The sequence below is a fragment of the Onthophagus taurus genome, chromosome 7 (genome assembly GCF_036711975.1).
Source record: "Onthophagus taurus isolate NC chromosome 7, IU_Otau_3.0, whole genome shotgun sequence".
NCBI classification, from domain to species: Eukaryota; Metazoa; Arthropoda; class Insecta; order Coleoptera; family Scarabaeidae; genus Onthophagus; species Onthophagus taurus.
The window spans coordinates 5,779,872-5,800,426 of record NC_091972.1 but is presented as its reverse complement, the minus strand read 5'-3'; the positions used below and the strand labels follow the sequence as shown (position 1 = coordinate 5,800,426).

The 20,555-nt window shown below is 32.6% G+C and overlaps 5 protein-coding genes across 5 annotated transcripts; 4 read left to right on the top strand and 1 right to left on the bottom strand.

The window, feature by feature from the left end:
• The first annotated feature begins 13 nt into the window (after positions 1-13).
• Positions 14-6,286, top strand: LOC111415079 (serine protease easter-like). Its single transcript, XM_023046570.2, has 6 exons — positions 14-377; positions 433-753; positions 810-894; positions 945-1,144; positions 1,200-1,295; positions 3,959-6,286. The coding sequence occupies exons 1-6, from the start codon at positions 314-316 to the stop codon at positions 4,261-4,263; spliced, it is 1,071 nt and encodes a 356-aa protein (XP_022902338.2). The 5' UTR covers positions 14-313; the 3' UTR covers positions 4,264-6,286.
• A 183-nt stretch (positions 6,287-6,469) lies between these two features.
• On the top strand, positions 6,470-8,703 carry LOC139430537 (serine protease grass-like). Its single transcript, XM_071197652.1, has 6 exons — positions 6,470-6,611; positions 7,353-7,670; positions 7,727-7,811; positions 7,866-8,065; positions 8,121-8,216; positions 8,270-8,703. The coding sequence occupies exons 1-6, from the start codon at positions 6,536-6,538 to the stop codon at positions 8,572-8,574; spliced, it is 1,080 nt and encodes a 359-aa protein (XP_071053753.1). The 5' UTR covers positions 6,470-6,535; the 3' UTR covers positions 8,575-8,703.
• Positions 8,658-15,763, bottom strand: LOC111415044 (uncharacterized). The gene is made up of 10 exons (XM_023046536.2): positions 15,258-15,763; positions 14,878-15,099; positions 14,652-14,821; positions 14,308-14,593; positions 12,299-14,182; positions 10,175-10,935; positions 9,740-10,126; positions 9,367-9,652; positions 8,942-9,316; positions 8,658-8,888 (listed from the first exon to the last, which is right to left on the bottom strand). Exons 1-10 carry the CDS (start codon positions 15,261-15,263, stop codon positions 8,658-8,660), a joined length of 4,608 nt encoding a protein of 1,535 aa, XP_022902304.2. The 5' UTR covers positions 15,264-15,763.
• Positions 11,401-12,826, top strand: LOC139430538 (ubiquinone biosynthesis monooxygenase COQ6, mitochondrial-like). Its single transcript, XM_071197662.1, has 2 exons — positions 11,401-11,760; positions 11,814-12,826. The coding sequence occupies exons 1-2, from the start codon at positions 11,601-11,603 to the stop codon at positions 12,266-12,268; spliced, it is 615 nt and encodes a 204-aa protein (XP_071053763.1). The 5' UTR covers positions 11,401-11,600; the 3' UTR covers positions 12,269-12,826.
• A 207-nt stretch (positions 15,764-15,970) lies between the features above and the next one.
• On the top strand, positions 15,971-17,947 carry LOC111415045 (ubiquinone biosynthesis protein COQ6, mitochondrial). Its single transcript, XM_023046537.2, has 6 exons — positions 15,971-16,178; positions 16,232-16,339; positions 17,068-17,270; positions 17,346-17,461; positions 17,529-17,695; positions 17,768-17,947. The coding sequence occupies exons 1-6, from the start codon at positions 16,044-16,046 to the stop codon at positions 17,795-17,797; spliced, it is 759 nt and encodes a 252-aa protein (XP_022902305.2). The 5' UTR covers positions 15,971-16,043; the 3' UTR covers positions 17,798-17,947.
• The last annotated feature ends 2,608 nt before the right edge of the window (positions 17,948-20,555 follow it).

The following is a 20,555-nucleotide window of genomic DNA, read 5'->3' as shown; positions in this document are numbered from 1 at the left end:
ATGTTGTTTATAAATCCGTATACTGGGATGTTATGTATAATTTAGCAATTCAATTATCCTATTACATGTCCATTATCAATAAATCGATCACTAATTCTAGTGGTTTTCAAATCAAATATGTAGTAAATGACATCATTGAACTATTCTCAAGAACTGTTTATCACGTCAAATTTTGAAATATGTAAAAGAATAAAATAGGCAATAAAATGAATATGCATTTTGTAAAAATTCCCATGGAAGGTGCGCAAGTAGGTATATAATCAAACGTTGCTTCTATTAGAAGTAGTGTGAGATTCTCATCACCCAGTTGAAAATGAAATTATTCGCGATTTTATTTCTTTGTTTTATATCTAACACAAAATCTCAACAGTTTCAACGTAAGTGCATTATTTTAATTTAAACAATTAACTATATCGTTTATTTTATTTTAAGAACCATCATGCATCAATCCATCTGGTGACAGCGGTCGGTGTATTAACATTTTTGATTGTAAACCAATAATGATCATACTCAATAAAGAAGTGATAACGGACGAATTAAAAGTTGAATTAAGAAAATATTTTTGTGGATTTGATGGAGCGACAATTAAAGTATGTTGTCCAAATAAGGAAATTTTTTCTAAATCGGATGATGCTGAAAATTTGCTACCAATAGATGATTGCGGGGAAGCCGTATCCGTGGCAAGAATAACTAGCGGGGAAAAAGCGGAGTTATTAGAATTTCCTTGGCAAGCTGCGCTAAAATACGTATCTTGTAAAATATAAAAAATCTTCAAATATATATTTATTAATTTATTTTAAATGTTTCAGTAAAAACTATTCCATATTCTTGTGGAGGAACTTTAATTAATAAAAGATACGTTTTAACAGCGGCTCATTGCATAAAACCAACCTTGTAAGTTTTTGTTATAATTTTAATGTAATTACCATTAACGTGTTTTTTAGAATTGGCGTTCGTTTAGGTGAATATGACTTTTTAACGCCAACTGATTGTATCAAAATAAGAAATAGCACAATTTGCGCTCCTCCCCCTCAAGATTTTGATATCACACGATCGGACGTAACAGTTCATTCTCAATACAAAACCGCAATTACAGGTTATGATATAGCATTAATTCGTTTACCAAGAGATGCAGTGTTTAATGGTAAGATATTAATAAATATAATCAATAAAAATAATATCTCAAATTTCCTAATTAGACGCTGTTAAACCAATTTGTTTGCCAATAAACAAAGATCACACACCTGATGATCTTAGAAATATGCTTGTAGTCGGTTGGGGTCGCACCGAATACGGTAAATATAATTATACTTACCGGCGAGACGATAGCTACAAACCGCCCAGCAACAAGCTTTTTCCTTTATATTTCCACCTACTTCTAGGGCCCATATCTTCGTTATCTAGAAAGATAGCGAAAAACTAAGCACACGGTTGGAAAGCTTGGTCTTTTCTCTATCTTAAACCGAGTTTTCGTCCGCCGATATGTTGATAATAAGAGCAAGAAAAAATAAGAAACGTCGCGCTGCATTCAATTTACCTCAAAATTACCAAACTTCACGGCCTTGTGCAGCCGTTACCAGACGGAAATTCAATAAATGGTTTACATATGCGGAAAGAGCTGACCTTGGACTATCTTATTCCGAGTTTTCGTCCGTCAATATCTGTCGGCGTCTGTCAAGAAAACGCTCCTGAAAAGGAGCCTACAGTTGGCAACAAACTTTACTTTTGTATTTCCATCTATGTACTTTTCGGACGGATATCTTTGTTATTTATAACGCTAGCGAAAAACTAAGCACACGGTTGGAAAGCTTGGTCATTTCTCTATCTTAAACCTTTTCGTCCGCCGATATGTTGATAATGAGACCAAGAAAAAGTAAGAAACGTCGCGCTGCCACTAGTTTTTGCCACGGTTAAACCACGCTTGGGTCAATAACTCCCTTATATGACGGGGAGAAAACTCTAGAACTATGTTCATCTTATGGAAAATTTTCTGCTCTTTTCAACGGTATATAACACATCTCAATCACACGTTTGCACAATCGTTTTTCAGCCCAGCAACAAACTTTCGCCTTGTATTTCCGTCTACTTTTTGGTCCAATATTTTCGTTAACTAGAAAAATAGCGAAAAACAAATAACACGGTTGGTACGTTTGGTCTTTTCATTTAAATCACCTCAAAATTGTCCCACTTTAAACCTTGTGCAGCCGTTATCAGAAGGAAATTCAACAAACGGTTTACATATTCGAAAAGAGCTAACCTTGGCCTGTCTTATTTCGAGTTTTCATTTACAGACGCCGTCAATATTCGCCGGCGTCTGTAAAAGAAACGCACCTGAAAGACAACCTAACTTTCTTATTTGATGAAGGAAAAATTGGAGCAAAGTTTTACCCGAGAGAGAATCCTAACTTCATTTCATATTAACAGATAATTTTTCATTCACTCTTAATTTATTTAAAACCGTTTAAAAACATATAAGTACGAAGGCTTTTACTAACACTAACACTAGCACTATCACTACAACTAACACTAGACCTAGAACTAGAAACTTTCGGGTTGAGCCGTGAGCTTTTTGAACAAATGTTTGACGTTTCGGGTGCCATGTCGCAACCTTCTTCAGAAAACAAGTTGGAAGCGAACCCGAAGGTTTCTAGTTCTAGTTCTAGGTCTAGTGTTAGTTCTAGTGATAGTGCTAGTGTTAGTTCTAGTTTTAGTTTTACGTTTAGAAACATGTTAAACTGTTCAAAACGGAAAGATTATTTCAAGCGATTTTAAACTCGAATTGTTGAATTGTATTTTGCTGGTTTTGAATCTGGTAACGTTACCAACCTTTGCATTTTAACTCAGTTCATCAATTTAAAAAACGCGTATACAAACGCGTAAGCGAAGTGCGTGGCACACCGTTGGAAAGAGCAGAAAATTTCCCATAAGATGAATATAGTTCTAGAGTTTTCTCCCCGTCATACAAGAGAGTTATTGACCTGAAGCGTGGTTTAGCCGCGGCAAAAATTCGTGGTTTAGGTAGTTCATAGTTACAAAAACGGATTGTGCAAACGTGTGATCCCGGTGTGTCATACATCGTTGGAAAGAGCAGCAATTTCCCATAAGCTGAATATAGTTGTAGAGTTTTCCCCCTGTCAAATAGGAAAGTTATTTAAGAAATATATGCGTGGTTTCATCAGTAGGGGCTTTTTCAGGTGCGTTTTTCTTATAGACGCTGATAGATATTGGCGGACGAAAACTCGGAATAAGATAGTCCAAGGTCAGCTCTTTCCGAATATGTAAACCATTTATTGAGTTTCCATCCGGTAACGGCTGCACAAGGCCGTGAAGTTTGGTAATTTTGAGGTAAATTAAATGCAGCGCGACGTTTCTTATTTTCTCTTGCTCTTATTGCAACATATCGGCGGACGAAAACTTAGTTTAAGATAGAGAAAAGACCAAGCTTTCCAAACGTGTTCTTAGTTTTTCGTTATCTTTCTAGATAACTAAAATATTGGCCCGAAAAGTAGACTGAAATACAAGGGAAAAATTTGTTGCTGGGCTGAAAAACGATTGTGCAAACGTGTGATTGAGATGTGTTATATACCGTTGAAAAGAGTAGAAAATTTCCCATAAGATGAACATAGTTCTAGAGTTTTCTCCCCGTCATATAAGAGAGTTATTGATCCAAGCGTGGTTTAACCGCTTGGGCAAAAATTCATGGCAGCGCGACGTTTCTTATTTTTTCTTGGTCTCATTATCAACATATCGGCGGACGAAAACTCGGTTTAAGATAGAGAGAAGACCAAGCTTTCCAACCGTGTGCTTGGTTTTTCGCTATCTTTCTAGATAACGAAGATATGGGCCCTAGAAGTAGGTGGAAATATAAAGGAAAAAGTTTGTTGCTGGGCGGTTTGTTGCTATCGTCTCGCCGGTGTTATACTTATAAAGAAATGAATATACTTAAATATATTTTTAGAAAAGTTTAGTACGGTTCTTCTTAAAGTCTCGATTCCATATCAAGAAAATGATGTATGTAATCGGATATTACCAGTTAGGATTCAGGCCAATCAATTTTGTGCTGGTGAAATAGATGGTAGAGATTCTTGTAGTGGTGATAGCGGTGGTCCAATTATGACAGCTGTTAATGTCGATGGGCGCCTCAAAACTGTTCAAATTGGATTAGTATCGTATGGACCACAACGTTGTGGAAAAGATTTTCCAGGCGTATATACCAGATTAAGTTCATACACCAAATGGATTTTAGATAATATAAAATCCTAATTTTGTGTTATATCTTCGTTATCATAGTGGCGTCCTTGGTGATAATCAAAGAATACAGATTCATATACAGGCTGTCTCAGCGAGACCGGTCATTAGACGTTTCTGGGGTTCTGGCGAAAATAAAAATTTGAGAATTCAGACTTAAGTATTATCAATTACGATCTCTTCGTCTAAAATATTTTCAGATTTCTTGCACTTCCGGTTATACCGGAAGTCTCCACCAACTTTATTTTTTTAAATGGAACACCCTGTATATTTTTACATATTTGGATTTGTCTGTTTTCAAGGTTTACAAACAACTTTACTTTTTGCAATTTGATTCGGTCGTTCTCGAGTTATTCGAATTTTTCTAGAAAAATCTGCTCCAGCAGACATTTGTTCAAAAAATCAGAAAACACTCCATTTTTGGGATATCAATTTAGGATTGAGAACATGCTTAAGCAACATGATGGAGTATGTTTTGGTGCCGAGAACTGCGGTCTAGAACGTTTGATCACTTTACTATGGCACGTTAACTTTTCAAAATTTGGAAGTACCATAACTTCATTATTTTAAATGGCACCCCCCATATTTTATTTTTTAATCGTCTTCGATGTCTCATTCTACATCTTTTATATCCCATATGGCCCATACCTAATATTAATAGTTTGGGAGATAATTAGGGTTTTTTGAAAAATGCACACATATCATATGGATATTTAGCCTAGTGTGCCATGAAAAACAAGCCTTCTCAATGAGTTCTTGTCAAAGACTCACTTGTTTACGTCACTTGATGCATGTGAGCTAATAATTATCTGTTATGTCCCTTAATATTAGTACTGAAACGAGTTAAAATCGATAACAATAACGAAAGTAATATTTACACAAATCAAGAAATTCTTAATTTATTTTCTTTGCATGAAAAACGCGACAAAGTTCGTAGTATGATTCTCAGATCTTCTTTGGCAGCTCGAATAGAGGTGTTGGGACTGGCCTCGAAATAAGCCAAGGTATTCACCTCTTCCGTTGCATTATCTACTAAATTTTTTGGTCAGTTTAACACGTGATTAATTCGTCCAAAATGCAAAAAATTTGCTTCTATTCCTCTAAATTTACCTTTTGTCATCGGAGATAAATGTGGATAATTTTCATTAAACATTCTGCAAGTTCTACTAAGAACTTTGTCGCACTTTTCGTGCACAAAAAATAAATTATGGATTTCTTCATTTGTATAAACATTATTTACGTTATTAATATCCATATTAACTGGTTTTAGACTCACAAGCATCAAACATCCTAATTAGACTTTGACGTTTATCAATAAGTCATTAAACATTTGTTTTCCATGGCACACAAGGTTAATATCCATATGATATGTGAGCATTTTTCAAAAAACCCTAATTATTTCTCAAACTATTAATGTTAGGCATAGGACATATGGAATATAAAAGATGTAAAATGAGACGCCGAAGACGACTAAGTAATAAAATATGGGGGGTGCCATTTAAAAAATGAAGTTATGGTGCTTCCAAATGCCGCTGGAGCAAATTTTTCTAGAAAAATTCGAATAACTCGAGAATTGCTGGTTCAAATTGCAGAAAGTAAAGTTATTTATAAACCTTCAAAACAGACAAATCCAGATATGTAAAAATATACAGGGTGTTCCATTTAAACAAATAAAGTAGGTGGCGACTTCCGGTATAACCGGAAGTGCTAGAATTCTGAAAATATTTTAGATGAAGAAAACGTAATTGATAACACTTAAGTCTGTATTCTCAAATTTTTTGTTTGGCCAGAACCCCAGAAACGTCTAATGACCGGTCTCGCTGAGACACCCTGTATAAAACAAGTTCTTACTACTGGTTTCTCGCTGTTACATTCTTTCATTTTCCAGATTAACCTCAACATTCAAAATTGTTCTTTCTATAATATGCTTACCACTTTTTATCACGCTTGTATCCTTGACTTGATAATATTTAGATCTTAAATTTAATTTTTGTAATTTTTTTTATGAAATTATAATAAAAGTGAAATTATGCAGGAAGGTTTTGTGTTATTTATTCATTCAAAAACCTGGAATTTTTGTATAATTTGATAATAAATAAGTATTAATACGAATACCTTATCTGTATCCATTAACTATCCGGTTTTAACGTCCTAGTCAAATTAGTTTGGTGTAAAACGGAAAAAAATAATTCTTTTAAAACAGGTTTTTTGCAAGCGTTCCTACAAGGTTCTTCGCTATATAAACAACGTCCACTCGAGATTCTGTAACATTGATTCGAAAATAATCATGGAGTTAAAAACAAACTTAATTGCGCTTTTATTGTGTTATTTCATATCTCATTCAAAATCACAGTTAATACAACGTAAGTAACGTACTATTTAAATATATTACACATACAAGGTATTTTTGTGACTCACGGTATAATTTTAATATACATACATAGTATTACAATCAAAATTTCATTGACCCTAACTACTTTTTAATTAAGTTTTTAATTGTGTAGAAGGTAATTATCTTATTGAATAATTTAAATTTCTTAAATAATAAATCAATATTATTAATCATAAGATTTTGTTAATTCTCCTAGAGTTCAACGCATTCCCAAAAAACAAAATTATGTAAACAGCGACTAATTATTTTGAAGGCTTTCCTTGCCTGTAGGTATTTTATAATAAAATATCATTAGTTCATGGTCAACTTATATGTGGTGTAGCTATAAAGTTCGTGAAGTTTTTGAAGAATTTTTTGAAATCAATAAAACCATTTTTCGAGAGTTTTTATAGGGGATTTTGTATACCTACCGTTTTGATTAAGAACCAGACGTTTTATAACGCTTTCTAAAATGTTTTCAACGGTGGAGAATCCTACTACAAATACCTGTTTCTAAATATTTGTGTTTATCTTTTAAAAGATGCCCGTTTTTACCTCTTCAATTAATTTCCAATTATCATTCAGTGTTCAACACCTGATACATTGTCTTGAGATATCTACATTTATCACTAACTGGCATTAACCAGGTTGAGTTGAGATACTCTCCATGTGCTTAAAATTATGCAACGAGTCATAAAAAAACTGTTGAAATATAAATAAAACTTTTTTTAAGAATCAACGTGTATAACACCCACTGGCGAAATCGGCCGGTGTATTAACATTCTTGATTGTCAGCCAATAATAAATATTATCAATGGCAACTCAATAACAACCGATATAAGACTTCAATTACAAAAATATTTTTGCGGTTACGACGGAACGACAACAAAAGTATGTTGTCCAAACACGCTGACACTTCCTCAATCAAACAATGCAAGTTTATTACCAACAGTGGATTGCGGGCAAGCTGAAGCTCTTGTTAGAATTACAAACGGTGATAGAGCGGATTTGTTAGAATTTCCTTGGCAGGCTGCGCTTAAATACGTATCCAGTAAGATATTAGATACTTAACATAAAATTGGATAATAATAAATTTAATCGTTTCAGAAAAAGCTATTCCATATAGTTGTGGAGCATCGTTGATTAATAAAAGATATGTTTTAACGGCAGCTCATTGTATAACACCAAATCTGTATTTCTTAAACCTTTATCATCACAATTCATTATAAAACTTATTCATTTTTAGCATCGGTGTACGTTTGGGAGAATACGACTTTTTAACCCCAGTTGATTGCGTTACAATAAGAGGAGTAACGACGTGTGCTCCTCCACATCAAGATTTTGATGTCACCAAAGCGGACGCTACAATTCATCCAAGCTACCAAATTGCAACATTGGGTTTCGACATAGCGTTGATTCGTTTACGAAAAGATGCTGTATTTAATAGTGAGATAAACTTTTTTAATCATAATATTGGGATAAAAATTTTATAATTTTTCAGAGGCGGTTAAACCTGTTTGTTTACCTATAACCGAAAGTCTAACACCTAAATCACTAAAAAATCTTCTCGTTGTTGGTTGGGGACGCACCGAATATGGTAAAAAATATTTCCTAAATTAATATTTACATTTAATCATTAAAAAATTTTAGGTAGACCCAGTTCGGTACTTCTTAAAGCAGCAGTTCCGTATGAAGAGAATAATGTCTGTATAAAACAAGTACCTGTTACAATTTTTGATTCACAACTTTGTACTAGTGTACAAGACGGTAAAGATTCTTGTAATGGAGATAGTGGTGGTCCTATTATGACAGCTGTAAATGTTAATGGTGTCATCAAAACCGTTCAAGTTGGATTGGTTTCATATGGACCAGCACGATGCGGACAATTTTATCCAGGTATATACACAAGACTGTCATCATACACTAAATGGATTATGGATAATGTAAAACCATAAAATGGAAAGATTACAATATTTACTTTTATATTATTTTTATATTAGATTGCTTCACTGTATTTTTTATTGATTTTATTAACGAATTAATTTTCACATTGACATAAACATTCATCAATTTTTTTTCTAGAACTACTCTTTTTTAAAATTGCACCTTCCCCCTCCTTATCGAAAAAATCTTCAAAATGAGCTTGAATAGCTTCATCCTTAGTTTCAATACACTTTCTATCAGAAACATCACTGGAATTTGAAGAATAATTTCTCAAATCTTTATACAAATTTGCCAGCAATTCTTCTCTAGTTTTCGAGTTCCTAAGCTATTTTAATTAATTTTACTATTTTGATGCGTAATTTTACTAATTTAATGTACCTTTGATTGTCTTTCGAATAAAGTAGGTTGCTGCTTAACCCGTCCAAGCATTATTTGCATCCTATGTTTGTGTTCTTCGTTTCTAAGTTTTTCTTCGTCTCTCCTTAATTGGAGACGCATCGCTAAATCTTCTTCATGACTGTATTGGAGCTCTTGCCAAACCGGTTTTTTCCTCATCACTTTTTCTTTCCATCGCGCTTCATCGCGAAGTTTAACCTCTTCCAGTTTTTTACACATTTCTAGTTCCATTTTTCGTCTTGCAGTTTGTATTCTTAAAACGGCTGCAAGATTTGATCTACTTACCGCGTCCATTGCCGAAAATGATCTATTGGTTGTTTTAGTTTCAGCGGAAGAACATTGCCTGTTATGTTTATTCTAAAAAGGTATCATAAAAAATAGTTTATCATAAAAAAGTAATTAATTACTTTCAACTTTCTTTTTGATTTATAACTTTTTGGATTTTTTCTTAAAAAATCATTTTCTAATTTTTCTAACTCTTCCAATTCTCTTTCAAGGTTCGTTATATTCTCGCCATCATTATTAATTTTTTCCCTCATTATTTTTTCTACAACTCTTTGATCAATATCGAAATCCCTAAAAGATCTTGGGCAAACAATGTATTTTGGTCTTTTTGTTTCTCGTTTAGCCATCGATGGTGGTAACGAGGAAGCTTTTAGCATTTCTTCTGATCTAATTTTTTTTTGAAGCGCTCTAGAAGAATTCGTAATTAATACATGATTATTTATAACTTTATACAAGAAGGTCCAAACAAATACGAAGTCTTTAGCAGATTTTTACCTATAAAATTCATCCTCATTCATTTTTTGATAAATATAATCACTAAAAATATGTTTTGGAATTGGTTTAGCCTTGAATGGTTTATATTTAACCGGGGTTGATTCAAGAAATATACAGGGAGAAGATTTCGATAACCTTCTAGTAATCGCTTGAATTTCTTCATCTCGTTTTGTAAACGAAAAAGGTCTCATTTGAGCCTTTAAAGCCGCTTTACTTTTCTTTTTAATCTTTTGCCTCCTCTTCTCTTGATCAGACATTATTTTATCGAATAAAGGAATTTGGGATTCAATTGGGACCGGATTTGCCCTAAACATTTCATGTTTTTCTTCTCGTTTATTCTTTTTTGTTTTTACCATAATATCATCGACAATTTTGTTTTCTTCATCTCTAAAAAAAATGTTACTTTCGGTAAAATTTTTTTTGTTAACTTAATACCTGACAGTCATTTCAAATGGTTTTGGAATTGTTATTCCATCATTTAATCCAAATTTAGATTTACAAGGACTATTTGGAGCACTACGAGTTGTTAAATTTTGATCAAAAGGACATTCATCAACGCTGCAAAAATCCCAAAACGAATCGTTTGTCGTGTTATGCCCCTTTGATCCTGCAGAAGATGAAACGTTTGCCCTAGATTTTGATCGGAAATATGGTAAATCCGGTGATTCTTCAGGACTAAATTTTTCTGACGGACTTTCAATCCTTACAGATCTCCTCGAAGGTGGTTTTATATCTTTTTCACACGATGATATCGATTCATTATCTTCTTTGTGTACGTTAAGAATTGATTTATTTGAATGTTTTCGTTTACATTCATCGTTATTTAAATTTTTGTATTCATCAATCCAATCTCCATTTCTATCAAGGTATTCATAATAATCTCTTTGTTTTTCTTTTAAAATTTCTAATCTCCTATAAAATTCTTTATTCGATAAATGATTTAATTCGTCGTAATCTGGTATACTATCGTAAAATTCGATAAACGATTTCAAAGTTTTTTCAGATGCGCCTTTCGATTTATTATTAATATTTAAACAGTCCGATTCCAAACTTAGCTTTCTCGCTTGGTTTTCCAAGTGATGTATAAACTTTTGATCGTAAACGGGAAACGGTTGTTTATTTACGGGATTTCTAGGAATTTTTAAACAGGAATTATTAAAAACTGCACTCGTATGGTCAGACATAGCGTCAGATAGGTTTTGTTAGCTATTGGAAGTTCGTGTGCTTTTGACCTTAAAAAGTAACACCATAGCAACATGCAGGCTAATCGATATGTTGTTACCAGGAGCTTTTCTTTAATAGTGTTAGTTATAATTGGAATTTTAGAAAATATCACCTGGTATTTTAAGTAAGAATGACTAAACAGAAATATTTAAAAAAAGTTTAAGATATGACTCATTTTTACTTTCTCATTTACACAAACTACAATTCCTACATTTATCAATTACATACTGACCCATGTCTGACGCCTGAAATTTGAAGTAAATTTGCACTAAATTGCTTTCTATTTCATAATGATATCTCAATTAGTTCTTGAGATACAATTTTTGCCAAGTTGATTTAAAAAAATCATCTTATTTATGGAAAATAAGAAATTATTTATGGCACATTAAATCTTCGTCAAATTTCCTTTAAAATGTTCTTTATTTCATGATGATATCTCCATTCGTTCTTAAGATACGATTTCCCAAAACTCCATTTCGACTACGTCGCCATCTACACGCAATCTTAATAACTTTCAAATTCGACGTTAAAACAGAATTCTACTTAATTTATTTATATTGTCAAAAATAACATAACCTCAACGTATTAGGTTTAATAATTTAAACTAATTTGCTTCTTAAAACTACATTCAAAAACAATGTATTCGCCAAAAATGTTAAATTTTTATCGTCAACTTCTTGCAACGAGAAACGCTTCATTTTCTACAATGAAAAATTTATCTACATCAACTGAAAATCATTATGATATAATAATAGCCGGTGGTGGAATGGTTGGAACAACTTTGGCATGTACTTTAGGTAATTTTTCAATACATATTTTAATAAGTCTTTTTAATTTAATTATTTCGCAGGTAAAAATCCGAAATTGTCAAATAATAAGGTGCTCCTTCTCGAAGGTTCCAAAGAAATCAAATACACACCTTCAGAAAAATATAGTAATCGAGTGGTTGCCTTGAATCCAAGTACAAAAAGCTTGTTAACTAGAATTGGGGCTTGGAAACGAATTGAAAGTGTCCGATATGGACCTGTCTGTAAATTACAAGTTTGGGATGCCTTATCAGACTCAATGATTGAGTTTGAGGAGGATGATATGAAAAAAGAAGTAGCTTTTATTGTTGAGAATAATTTATTGTTACATGCTGTTATGGAAGAAACAAAATCATTGCCTAACATTAATATAATTAATGAAGCTAAAGTAAAAAAATGTAACTTAGGTATGAACATTGATGATTTGGTTTGTGTGGAATTAGAATCAGGAAAGAGTTTTACTTGTGATTTATTGGTAAGCACAATAATTTGTGTATAAAACATTTAATTAAAACAACATATAAATTTACATTTTTTCTCTAGATATGGAACTTGTATTTGAATTAACTCGAGAAATTAATTCTTTATCGCCACATCTCGATTTATTACTTCTCCTTTTTCGTTTTTGTTTATCTTTTCTCCCTACAACCAATTTATAAATACTTTTAATAATTTCTTTAGGAATTTTTTGTTCTCTCGGATCGTTTGGTTTAATATACAAAGCCCAATCATAATCAGATCTCATCAATAAAGCTTGTTTATGTAAACAAGCTAATAATCTGCGCGGAACACAATACAATAACTTTGAAAATAACATACTTTCTAAATGCGCAACTAATTCTGCTTGACGAACCAATCTATCCAAACCCGCGCTTCTTTGCAAACCTTGTATATCGCTAACGGCTAAACCCACCATAAGATTAGCAAGAATTATCGTCACTAAAACCACAAAAAGTAATAACATAAGATGCGCTGTGTAAGGATGAATTATAGGAGCGTCTTCATCAAAGAAAACGTCTTCATATTCTAATTCACCAGACATCATAATGATTGTTTTTAATAAAGCATAAGCAGGATTTTTAAATGCTTTATAATTGGAACAGAGAACACCAAAACTAAGTCCAAAAGCCATAATTAACCACATATACGCCATAAGAAATTTTGAAAAGTTTACTGAAACGGTTTTAAACATTTGAATATAAAGACCAAAAATGGGAAACCTTCCTACAATCATCATCAATTCAAGCCATGTCAAAAAGATACTAATGGCTGCTACGTGATGTTGCCATTCGCTTAAATCTGACTTTAAATCATTCGAATGAGGCGATACACAACAAAAAACGCTGATTATAATTAACCATTGCAACCAATTTTCCCATTCTTTAATATAAATTAACCAACTGTGTGTTATTTGAAAGATCTCTTTTCCCATTAACATACAATTTAATATTATTAAGAAATAAGCGACGATTGTTAATGAAGTTGGGATTTCACAAGGAATATCTTTATTTGAATCATTTGTTGTTGAATTATTTACTTTTTCAATAACGCAACCTTTTAAATAAACCCCTAAAATATAAGCGGTAAACAAAAAAACGAATAAAGCGTGATAAAATAAACTGAATAAGAAAAATTTTCTTATTCTTCTCCACTTCAAAAATAAAAACGTCTCGCATAACGGATGCATTAAAATTTCTTTGTGTCCCACTTCAATGAAGTTTAACAGTAAATCAGTTTCACCGTTTGCCACGGATGGAACTAGAACCTTAAAATTTAATTTTAATTCACAATCGACGTCGCCTATCTCGTGATCGTTCAATCGAATCGAAGTGTCTAATTTAGCGCGAAATTTCGGAATTATATCCGGCGTTCTTCTTGTTATAAATGTTAAAGCTGATATTCCACCATTTGTTCTTGCAGTCATATTTGCTCCAAAGCTCAATAACAACATTACACATTGCGAGAATTCGTTTAATGCGGCGAGATGTAAAGGAGTGTAACCATAAATGTCTGGTTGATTAACATCTGCTCCTGCATTTAATAGCGTTTTGGGGATATCACAAGAACGAGAAAATTTAACAATAGCGGTGTGTAAAGGTGTCCTCCCATCGATATCTCGGGCGTTTGGACTAGCTCCTCGTTTTAATAATAATTCTAAAATTTCCGTTGATTGGTATAACGTCGCTAAATGTAAAGGAGTTTGATGTTTTCGATTTTTTGACTCAATGTCCGCTCCAGAATCTAATAAAATTTCAACGCATTTCAACTCTCCATCGGCGGCTGCCAAGTGAAGTGCAGTTTGTCTTTCGGCGCCACATTGAACTGAAACGGATGCTCCGTAACTTAAAAGTAATTTTAAAATTTCTGGAGAACCCATCGCTGCTGCCACGTGTAACGGAGTTTCACTAAAAACCTAAAAATAATACACATCAAGAGGATTTTTTTATTGATGAGTTAATGTCTTTCTAGAAAGATATTTCGTCATAATTCTTTGATGTTACATTTCATTACTCACAAAAAAAATTATGAGTTCTTTACCTGCGAAGTGTATGGCAGCGCACCAGCTTCTAATAATTCTTTAATACATTCGATGGCTTCACTTTGAACGGCGTAATGTAACGGACTTTTCTGGCTAAGATTTGCGTTAACATCGGCGCCGTGTTTAATTAAAATTTTTACGCAACAAATGTGTCCTTTACTAGCTGCACAATGTAATGGAGTTACTTTAAATAATCGATCCCATTTTCTTACATCGGCGCCGTGTTCGATTAACATCTTTAAACATTCTGGTCCACCCGATATAGAAGCTAAATGAAGTGGTGTTCTAAAAAAAGTTATTTTTTTTAAATTTTCAAAGTCATTTTTTGAATGTATTTATTTACCTTCCTTTTATATCCATAACATTAGGGTCAACACCTTCATCTAAACAACGTTTAATTAATTTATCTTTTGCCAACCATGAAGCTATTAATAAAGCACTGGATAAATTATCCTTCGTGTTTATGTTATCTTTGGAAATATTTTCAAAAAGATCATCTACACCTGGTAAAGCCTGCAGGTAAATAAATATTCAAATTTAGATGAAAAATCGTAGAGATATTTATTTACGTGTAAATCTTCAACAATCTCGTTATCTTCCCAAATCTGTTGATTTATTCTGCACATTTCGTTCATCTCACATTGCGAATCAGAATCGTCCGAATCAATTTCAATCGAACTTTGACCAGAATCTTCATTTTCAACTACAGATTCTTCGGTCCAAAACGGTGTTGGTTCCTCAATTTTACCAGCTATGTGACTGTTGTTGTTCAAAACTGCTATGTTTATAGCCTAAAATAACCATATTTTCGCGTTTATAATGATTTTATGGTTTTGCACTTGTTAAAACTTTCTTGGAAGTCTTTTGTTTAAGAAATGTTTAATCAAATTTGGTCAACACGTGGTAAATTACCCTTTTTATGCGATGTTAATTATAGTCTGTTACTTACCGACATTTTCCTAAAATTTTATACGATACGGTTCTCTCATCGCACCTCCGAAACCGACTGAGGCCAGCTTCTTTCCTCGAGACTTTACTATGTGTACAAATCTATATATAAAATTATAAACACACTCCACTCCGGGTATAGAAAGCGAATTCGCTTTGCGAATGTTAACGTAAAAAGTTAAATTGAGCAATAAATTTAACGATTAATGTTCTAGGGTAAGAAAACAACAAATCGGATGTACTAAGTTTGAGTTAAATTAAGAAAATGAAAAGTAGTTTAGTAAATTTGAGTACGTTATTATATCCAGATGTTGACATTCATTTTTATTTATGTCTTATCATAAAGATTCGAACATAACTTCACGTATTTAAATTTATTTATTATAGATTCCTTTGTTAAATCTTGTTTACATTACAGACACCAAAGAATTATTAGCTATATAAATGTTTTTGTTACTCGCGGAATGATTTTAACCACATATCCCAGCACGCAAATGACCAAGATATGTGTTTCAGGACATTTATACAACAAATTCTTAGCATATGTGCTGATAAAGTACCACTTCCTGTTACGTGATTTGATTGAAATTTTACATTTGATAATTTTTAAGCAATTTTTATGGAATTATAATTTGTTTTATAATTTTTACAATTGTTATTCTCACCTTCATTCTTTCCCCACTTACTACAAAAAACTAAATTATTTGTTACAATGACTAAAATGATAATAAAATTAAGATAATTACAGTTAGGTTGTGATGGTGCTAACTCCAAAGTAAGAGAAGCTATGGGCATACAATACGTTTCATGGAATTATAACCAAATGGGATTAGTCGCAACATTACAATTATCCGAGACAACCGACCAAAACACAATAGCTTGGCAAAGATTTTTACCAACAGGACCAGTAGCTTTATTACCAGTAAGAACATTTTTATAAAATAAAAATGTTAAACGTAACGTTCTTATTTGCAGTTGAACTCAAAACAAAGCTCTTTAGTTTGGTCAAATACACCAGAAAATGTTAAACATCTTCTCAAACTTCCAAACGATCAATTTATAGACGAACTCAATAGTGCTTTGGTAATTTCAATACAGTGAATTTCACTTAAGATGCAGTATCCTAAAATATATTTCCCTAGAAATCAGGGCGTACCTACTTACTTAGTCCCACATAAAATGCAACATGTCAATATAATTTGACATTACTTCTAGTTTTACACTAGCACTGTTACCAGAACTAACACTATACCTAGAACTAGAATCATTCTTGTTTAGCCGCACGTCTCTCAAGACGGCTAAACCCGAATGTTTCTGGTTCTAGGTCTAGTGTTAGTTCTAGTTTTGCACTAGCAGTATCACTAGAACTAACACAAGACCTAGAACTAGAATCATTCTGATTTAGCCGTCTTAAGAGACGTGCAGCTAAATTCGAATGTTTCTAGATCTAGGTCTAGTGTTAGTTCCAGTTTTAACGGTTATTCAGCGTTACATTGTAATATATTTTGATTGAACTAAATGTAGAACTAACACTAGAACTAGAAACATTGGGGTTTAGCCATGCGTCTCTTAAGACGGCCGAAAACTCATAAGGTTGTCATAAGGACGTCACCTTTTTCCAAGTAAAACTTTTCCTTTGCAAAACTACCCAATGCCTGTACTATTAAGCTATGTTGCATTTTATGTAAGACAGTGCAAGTGCATAGTAGTTTTCTAACTGCGTTCATATATTGCGAGTTATATGAAATTCCCGATATAACAATCATCAATCATTTAAAATTAATTTCTTTTTTTTTATTGGGAAATAACAGTTTAAAACGTTTCAAAGAAATAATATTGTTCAAGAAGCTAACAAAATCTTAGACACATTCTTTAAGCTCATAAATTTGCCGCCAAATTGTATGAGACAATTACCTCCGAGTGTTTGTGATGTCGTGGAAGGATCGAGGGCTGCTTTTCCGTTGGGATTCGGTCACGCGGCAAATTACGTCGGTAAAAACGTTGCTTTAGTGGGGTGAGAAACAGCTGGATTTAAAAACCAGCCGTGAGAACTAACCTTGAAACATATTTTTTATTTCCTTTTTTAAAGAGATGCTGCTCACCGAGTGCACCCCCTTGGAGGTCAAGGTGTCAATTTAGGATTCGGCGATGTGGAATGTTTGAATGAAATTCTAAGCGAAGCCGTTTATTCGGGAAGAAAATTAGGTTAAAAAATTTTTGTAAATTGGGGAAATCTTTTGAGGTGATTTTATGAGGGTTTGTTTCTTGGCAGGTAGTTTACTTGATTTAAAAGAATATGAGACAAAGAGGCAAAGACATAATGTGCCTACAATGTTAGCTTTGGATGGGTTACAAAAATTGTATTCTACTGAAGCGGCACCTGCGGTACTTCTGAGAAGTTTGGGCCTACAAATTACTCACGCCTTGTCTCCTATTAAAGTAAGTGTTTCAAAAATTTTACCTGATTTCATTTTAATTTACCGGAATATTTTTTCCTTTTAAATGTTTTAGAGAGCTATTATTCAACAAGCCGCTCATTAGAAAATAATTACTCAAGGAAGTGGTAATCGCTCTTATTTGTTATATAGATAATTTAATTAGAATTACAATAAATTTGTACTTAACTAAAATATTTTATATGTGAGTTGTTGAATAATAAAAGAACATTAAAATGTGATAAGTTTTGATAAATGGGCTTTAATTTCTTCAAAACCTAAAAAATAAAGAATTATAACTGAAATTTTGATTTTGTTGTTTTTATTTTATATAGAATTTAGTTTCGGCCTTTGGCAATCTTCAGAGACTTTTTCTTTTGTTAAAAAAGATCACATATCAAAGTCGAAAATCGGATTATTAGTTACAAATTTACAAAATTAAAGTTTTAAAAACTTGTAAAACAAAATTAAGGACGAAGTGTTACAAGTTTACAGGTTAAAATTTAAGAACGTTCTTTAATTTATAATTATAATATATAAACATCATTATGAAAAATAACGTAACGTATGTAAAATATAATACTTTAATTGCTTTGATTATAGGATTTTCTGTTGTTCTAAGCATAAAGCAAAGCATACGCCAAGCTTTGGAAACCATCCTGCCAACGTGTTTCTCAATTTGTAAGTTTTTGGTCAAATATCACATAAAGATCTCTAATAAGCGATGCGCCCCCATGACCATAGTCGAATTTAATTAATTATTTGATAACATAAGGATCATTGACTGTTATGATAACAAATTAGGAAACCTTTTTACTAAAGTTAAGGATAAGACTGATAACAATTTTAGATCCAACTTGATTTATTGTGTTTCATGCAAGGGTTGATATGGAAAGTATGTTGGTCAGACCAGTCAGTGGTTGAAGAGTAGAATCTCAAAACATGCAAGTGACTGCAAACTAAAAAAGTTCAGTATTGCTTTATCCCAACACGTTTTGGAGTGCGGACATGAATTTGATTTTCGGGATGTAAAAATCTTGGATTCAGAAAGTAATTATCATAATAGGCTGTTCTTGGAGATGGTACACTTCAATTATACACAGAATGCTGTAAATTTTAAAACAGATACTCAAAACCTTAGCAACATTTATGCTTATTTGTTTGCCTTAGATAGGTTTAACCACAATAATTCACCCAACTTACAAGGTTTTAGTCCTAATAACACCTTAACTTTCTCCAATGATATGTTTTTTTTAGTTTGTTAATTAGATTTATATTAATTAATTAGTGCTAAATTAATTAAAGTTGAAGTTTAGAGATTCATTTTAAATTAAACTTATTATTTATTTCATGTTCATTGTTTGATGAATTTTTGCTTTACACTGTATGAACATCATGAATTTTTGGGATTTGTGTTCTCACTCCAAAAAAACAAGTTTTCCTTTTTTACATTTGACGGTCGTGCGTCTTGCATCTGCTTGTTCCACGTTTTATTTTTAAATTTTTCGAGTTTTTAATTGTGTTCATTATTCAATTTTGATTATTTTTTAAATTTTAACATGTTTTTGATCAATTTATTGTTGACGAATGTTGAGATTTTACGCCACTTCCAGTTACAAGTAAGATATATTTTTTGCTTCTTAAATATGGTTGCTTGACTGGCTTGACTTACTTGAAGATTGTAACCAACAATCGAAATATTAGCTATTTTAAAAAGTTGTTTTACTTTTATTCCTGAATTTAATTATGTTCAACTTTCTTGTGAAAGAAATTGTATAACATTTGCTCAAATTGAGCGTAATTAAGTTCGAGTCACAGTACTGTTGCAAAGCGTCAACGTCACGCTGCAATCCAGAGTTTTTCAAAACAACAAATATATCATTAATGTAAATATTAAACAAAACTGCCCTGCGGTACACCCGAAGGCACTGAAAAGGAACTAGATTTAAGTCCTTTGATTAACACTATTTGAGTTCTTCCCCGCATATAGGAGGCTAACCATCTGACCAAGTAGCCATCGACACCAAACTGTTGAAGTTTTGAAATTTACAGATTATGGTCAAGTCGGTGAGTCAGCTCAACTCGGTCGAACTTGCTGAACTCTGTGTAAATAGCGTCTACTTGGATAGATTCATCCATAGAACGTAATATGTAATTGCTATATTCTCACAAGTTACTCTCGACAGAGCGAACCGTGTTGTCTGAAATCGATTTGGTTTTTGAGCATGAAAAATAATCTTTTGTATATAAGTTTTTCAAGTAATTTGCTAAACATATCGATTTTGAGCAAATTACTTGAAAAAATAATGATATAGGTCTATAGTTAATAACTTTGCTACGATCGCCAGCTTAAATGCCTGCTTCCAGACACGCGGAAAAACACCAGACTGAAGGAACTCCAGGCTTTCCTAATTTTCAGATTTTAAATAATCTATCGAATCTCATTTATTTTGACATTTTGGAAGTTACTGTTCAATACCGGATTATAGTTTTCGTTATACAGGGTGTATCTGAATGACTGCAACAAACTTTAAGGGGTGATTCTTTAGTGAATTTTAAGGGTACTTTGATATATGAACCATGGGCGACTTCGGCTCCTCTAAGGAGCTACACCCCTCCAAAAATGGCGGAAAATTTTGGTTTAATTTTTTTTTCTAAAAAACCATAAACGCTAGGAAAATGAAATTTGGGGAATATGTTTAACTCATAATAGGACACGTTTTGACCCTATTTGTACTTTCAACCTACGCTTCTAAACTACTAAACGTAACCACCCCCGTTCAATTTATGCCTAGATTTTTTTTATGAAGATGATAAATACATTGGAAAAATTTCAGTTAGATAGATAAAACTATTCTAAACCT

Bases quoted from the DNA above. Each gene is read 5' to 3' on its own strand.
- LOC111415079 (XM_023046570.2), top strand. From the start codon at position 314: ATGAAATTATTCGCGATTTTATTTCTTTGTTTTATATCTAACACAAAA. The intron at 378-432 runs GTAAGTGCATTA...TTTTATTTTAAG, and splicing joins AAAATCTCAACAGTTTCAAC to AACCATCATGCATCAATCCA. The intron at 895-944 runs GTAAGTTTTTGT...CGTGTTTTTTAG, and splicing joins CATTGCATAAAACCAACCTT to AATTGGCGTTCGTTTAGGTG.
- LOC139430537 (XM_071197652.1), top strand. From the start codon at position 6,536: ATGGAGTTAAAAACAAACTTAATTGCGCTTTTATTGTGTTATTTCATA. The intron at 8,066-8,120 runs GTGAGATAAACT...ATAATTTTTCAG, and splicing joins AAAAGATGCTGTATTTAATA to AGGCGGTTAAACCTGTTTGT. The intron at 8,217-8,269 runs GTAAAAAATATT...AAAAAATTTTAG, and splicing joins TTGGGGACGCACCGAATATG to GTAGACCCAGTTCGGTACTT.
- LOC139430538 (XM_071197662.1), top strand. From the start codon at position 11,601: ATGTATTCGCCAAAAATGTTAAATTTTTATCGTCAACTTCTTGCAACG. The intron at 11,761-11,813 runs GTAATTTTTCAA...ATTATTTCGCAG, and splicing joins AACTTTGGCATGTACTTTAG to GTAAAAATCCGAAATTGTCA.
- LOC111415044 (XM_023046536.2), bottom strand. The intron at 14,183-14,307 runs GTAAAGAACTCA...TATTATTTTTAG, and splicing joins CGCTGCCATACACTTCGCAG to GTTTTTAGTGAAACTCCGTT. The intron at 9,317-9,366 runs GTAATTAATTAC...ATACCTTTTTAG, and splicing joins AATCAAAAAGAAAGTTGAAA to AATAAACATAACAGGCAATG.
- LOC111415045 (XM_023046537.2), top strand. From the start codon at position 16,044: ATGGGCATACAATACGTTTCATGGAATTATAACCAAATGGGATTAGTC. The intron at 16,340-17,067 runs GTAATTTCAATA...GGGAAATAACAG, and splicing joins ACGAACTCAATAGTGCTTTG to TTTAAAACGTTTCAAAGAAA. The intron at 17,696-17,767 runs GTAAGTGTTTCA...TAAATGTTTTAG, and splicing joins ACGCCTTGTCTCCTATTAAA to AGAGCTATTATTCAACAAGC.